Source organism: Sardina pilchardus, chromosome 11 (assembly GCF_963854185.1).
Source record: "Sardina pilchardus chromosome 11, fSarPil1.1, whole genome shotgun sequence".
Classification (NCBI taxonomy): Eukaryota; Metazoa; Chordata; class Actinopteri; order Clupeiformes; family Clupeidae; genus Sardina; species Sardina pilchardus.
This window is the reverse complement of record NC_085004.1, coordinates 17,796,915-17,801,914: the sequence shown is the minus strand read 5'-3', so window position 1 is coordinate 17,801,914 and position 5,000 is coordinate 17,796,915. Positions and strand designations below refer to the sequence as shown.

Genomic DNA, 5,000 nt, shown 5'->3' with positions numbered 1-5,000 from the left:
AGATGGAGTGAGATAGAGAGAAAGAGAGAGAGAGAGAGAGAACACAGCCTCTGGCATGTCCAATGCATTACTGGGGGCCCGGGTGGACATTACAGCCCACGTAACGCACAGGCTCAGCACACAGAGTAGATCAAAGGCTGGCCGAATCAGCTCCGAACGAAAGCATGTTAAGCGAGGCAAGCTTAAAGCGCTTCAAAGGTCTATATTTTTCACGAGAGCCTTTATCTCAAAGAGAAGCTGAATTGTTTAAAAAAAAAGTAAATCTTTAAAGACAGACAAAGAAGAAATGTGTGCAATAGCTAATAACAAAAAAAAAGCATTTCGGAGATTTTGCCTGTGTGTGTCTGGTGAGTTAGCAAGCCAGCATGCTTAATGCCTCTTGAAACTAAAGATTAGAAAAATCTCTCAGCGCCATAGACCCATTGAACTATGAGCAACTCTGTCAGAAGATATATAAACTCTGATTAAGAGGACCTTTGTCTAATGAGTCTTATGAGATGTATACTATGCTATGCTATGTATGTACATCTTCAAAAATCGGAAAGAGCGTCAACTTTTGAATTTCACTTCAGAGAATATGAAGGGAAGGAGTCTATCTTTACTTTTTTTCTTTCTATCCAACACAGGCTTCCTAGGGTATTCATTAATGACTAATTAATGACTGTATTTTACTTGTGCTGTTAGTTAGTTGGCCTTCCTTCTAATGGTTATCTAACCCTCATTCTGAAGAGCACATTCTGTCCCTGATGTCCTCTTCACTTTTCCCACAGATCTTTGCATGAATGACCCTTCCTTCGATGACAGCAAAATTCCAGGAATTGTTGGCGTGTGTGAGGACAGCGGCATATTCCCGTTCTTTTGTATCATTCCCCCAATCTCTATCTATCTCTCTCTCTCTCTCTCTCTCTCTCTCTCTCTTTCCGTTTCTCATTTGTGGCTCCTCAGTTCTATTCTGGAGTACATCATTTAAAATGCTTTGTAATTCACTGTCAGCGCCCTCCACACAATATATTACACACACACACACACACACACACACACACACACACACACACACACACACACACACACACACACACACACACACACACACACACACACACACACACACACACACACACACACACACACACACAAACACGTCAGCTCAAAGGCCCGCGGGCCCTCTTTGACTCCGTGCCAGTGCCACTCTGGGTCGGTCGCTTCCAAGTGGCGGGAGCAGTGAGTTCAAAGCCCCCGGTGCCATCCGCTCCAAGCGGGCCGTTTGAACCGGCACCTCTGAGCAACAGAGAGAGAGAGCCTCCACTCGCGGCCCCCTCAATTATAATCCCACACAGTAGCGGTCACTCAGCTAGCGCCGCTAACCGCTAACCGCTCCCGCTGGACCACTCTCTTCCACTTTCATTTGTTTCCATTCTTCCCTCTCAACCTCCCTTCCCTCTCAACCTTTTCTTGAACACACACACACACACACACACACACACACACACACACACACACACACACAAACACCTCCCCTTGCCCACCCATCCGTCCACCCTCCATCATGACCGCGAGCAGCAGCACCACTGAGTTTGACCGGCCTTGTTTTCATCGGGCGCGCTTGCCAAAGCGCTGTCACGGCTAATCCGCTAACGGGTGTCAGGCCACTGAGGGGCCAGCTGGAGGCTGACTCAAGGGGCAGTGAAGGGGGAAGGACAGAGGTGGGGTCTCTCTCTGCGTGTGTGTGTGTGTGTGTGTGTGTATGTGTGTATGTGCGCCTCTGTGTGTGTGTGTGTGTACGTGCATGCATGTATGCATGTATGCATGTATGAATGTATGTATGTGTGTGTGTGCACGTGTGTGTGTGTGTGTGTGTGTGTGTGTGTGTGTGTGTGTGTGTGTGTGTGTGTGTGTGTGGTGAGTGTGGAGCACATGGGGGAGAGGCATACTCACTTCAAAGACCAGGGTCTCATTAGTAGGCCCAGCGGCGTACAGGCTCTCTGGGAGACTGAAAGAGCGCTGATAGTGGAAGGTGGCCCCTCCGAACTGAAACTTGCCCGGCCAGTCCACTGTCCAGTCGCCCGTTAGGTGGTACTTGCGCTTGAGGCTACGCACAGCCAGGTAGCTGGTGGACACCTCCATCTCCCGCACGTGCACACTGCGAGCCCCAGCAGGAATGGTGACCACCGGATAGTACTCTGATCATACGAGAGAGAGAGAGAGAGAGAGAGAGAGAGAGAGAGAGAGAGAGAGAGAGACAGAGAGGATTAAGGGAGGAAGAGGAGCCATCAGTGCAGGTCAGAGGCAGAGGAAGCACTGTTGAAATGAGAGCCACCTGTCGGATTATCAGATTTGTCTTCACTCTAACAGAGGGAGATGATTTCACAGATTCCTGAGACTCTCAAGACCATTTCTTCCCTATTAAACACTCCTGCAGTCATAAGAGGCCCTTTCATTCAGCGGGATACAGTAAAAAAACGCAAACACTCCTATGCATGGACTGTGTCTCTCTGCCATGTGCAGTCAAACCTACAGGAATACACACACAGGGTGTGTGTATATATGTGTAAATGTTGTGTAAAGGTTGAGTGGTGAGTGTGTTGTGATGTGTCCCTTTCCACACTCTTCCATCACTGACGGCTCCACTCAGCCAGCAGAACAAAGCTCTACTCTCTTCTCCTCCTTCCTCCTCTCTCTCTCTCTCTCTCTCTGCTTTTCTTCTTATCTCATAGTTTGCCTTCTCTCCCCTGTCATCTCTTGTCTTCTTTTCTCATCTTTCCTTTTTTTCTCTTTCTGCTTTATCTTTTCTCTCGTTCCCTTTCCTATTTTCCTCTCTTCTCTTCTTTCATTTTCACATTTTTTTTCTCTACCCATCGAAACCCCTCTTTCAAGTTGATCATACCCCCCTCCCCATATGTCCTACCCTTTCATACTTGTCTCCTCTCTCCTGTAGCATTCTCTTTTGATCTGATCGCTTACAGTATGTCTCCCCTAGGGATGTATTGGTAAAACAGGAGGTGGATAAACTACGAATTCTGTGATCCTGGTAAGGTGGACCATGGGGCGCCATGCGGTTTCGTTTTTTTAAAAAAGGGACTCAGAATGTTTGGTGATGGTGGAGGCTATTGTCCAATGTTTATAACAATACCAGTAGTATTAAACGGTTTCCAGAGTGTTGGTGAGTGTACATATTGTGAATGTGGCTAATACAGTGTGATTTTTGAACATTGAAAGTTGCAATTGGTGATTAATCCGCCTTTTGAGAGGCGGATAAACTGCATTTGCTTGCCCTTAGCCATCACTAAAGCCCTGGTCTCCCCCTCTCCACGGCTCCCCCATCTTCCAGGCCCTGTTGGATGACTTACCATTGGCCCTGTGCTGCAAGGTGTACTGCCCTCTCTGGAACTTGCATGTGGAGTTGTCTCCTTTGCACACGCCACAAGCATCCAGAGAAGCTTTAGAGCCGAGCACCTGATCACAGCCCACCGACTGAAAAAAAAACAAAACAACAAGTCAATTAACAAACACACAAATAAACAAAACCAACACAACCTACAAGAAACTAGACACTGAGACATTGACACTTCTGTGGTGTTGTCAGTGGTGTAGATCAGTGGTTCCCAACCTGGGGTCCAGGGGCCCCACTAGGGGCCGCCAGGGATTGCAGGGGGTCCCTGTTGCCTGGGCTGAGGTTGTGAGGTTACCAAAACTCTGTATAGTCCAAATGAACACATGTATTTTTGTTCCACATTTAAATTAGTTTAGCTATTTATTACCATTGACCTCTGATCTTGCATATTAAGCAACCTTCAGGTCGGGCTGGGCTAGGTGTTGGTAATTCATCCCTGGACCCCAGTTGTTGAATAAAACAATGTCTTGTGTGTGTATGCGGGTAGGAGTTTGGGTAGGTGGCCCTGGCTTGCCTTAGACACAGGCAAGGGGGCCTTCGAGGATAAAAGGTTGGGAAACATTGGTGTAGATGATTGTCACCATCAACCTCAAACCACAAGCAACTTCAGCTCAAGCAGCCAATGTCACTGACATCTTCACAACATACGTACAACACCATAACAACATATATACACATACGCTCGCTCTCCTACCTCACATATGCCCTCGATGCACACGTCCGCCCTGTGGTCCGAGCACCGGGTGCCATCCTTCACCTTGCTGGACATGGCGAAGAAGAAGTCAAAGTCCTCTGCGATGCAGTACAGCTTGCAGATGTCCTCGTCTGAGAGAGAGCGACAGACAGACAGACAGACAGACAGGGACAGGAATTTAGGGCATTTTAATGGACCGATGCGCCATCATCACGTTTTGCTGTTTAACACGACCGCGGAGGTACCTTCGGCACCTGTGTCTCTCTCAGCGTGAGCAATGGGAAGGGGTTTTTTTTACAAGGGAGAGGGGGGGATAGGGAAACAGATGGGCCCAGGCACTGTAGAGGCCTTCTGAGCATTTGCCCAGGTGTGCGCTGCTGGCATCCACACCACGCTGGAGTAAAAGCCGTCTAACTAGCTTAAATCCCTGTAATTCCTGTCTGCGGCTGGGGCGATCGTGACTGGCTGTTAGAGATGAATTAAATGAATAGAGAGAGATTGTTATGATGAAGGGACTAATTGGGCATGTTTTTCTTTTCTTTTTTTTCGGCGTGTGTGCGCGTGTGTGGTGTGTGTGTGGTGTGTGTGTGTGTGTGTGTGTGTGTGTGTGTGTGTGTGTGTGTGTGGTGTGGTGTGGTGTGTGTGTGTGGTTTTGTCTTTGTCTTGTTCTTTCGTTCTACTGTCTTGACATGTATATGTAAGGCATGTACAGTACACAGAGAACATACATTTCCAAAGAGGCTCATATTCTCTCTCTTACTCAAACAGACAGACAGACACACACAGAGAGACACACAGACACAAACACACACACACACACACACACACACACACACACACACACACACACACACACACACACACACACACACACACACACACACACACACACACACACACACACACTCACACACA

General features: G+C 47.8%; 1 protein-coding gene across 1 annotated transcript in view; it reads right to left on the bottom strand.

The window, feature by feature from the left end:
• Positions 1-5,000, bottom strand: part of adamts18 (ADAM metallopeptidase with thrombospondin type 1 motif, 18) — a 104,904-nt gene that overhangs the window by 21,954 nt on the left and 77,950 nt on the right. Inside the window, exons 14-16 of the mRNA XM_062548714.1 lie at positions 4,086-4,216; positions 3,348-3,471; positions 1,936-2,180 (exon numbers count right to left, since the gene is read on the bottom strand). Coding sequence (XP_062404698.1) covers positions 1,936-2,180; positions 3,348-3,471; positions 4,086-4,216 — 500 coding nt within the window. The remainder of the gene's footprint in view (positions 1-1,935; positions 2,181-3,347; positions 3,472-4,085; positions 4,217-5,000) is intronic.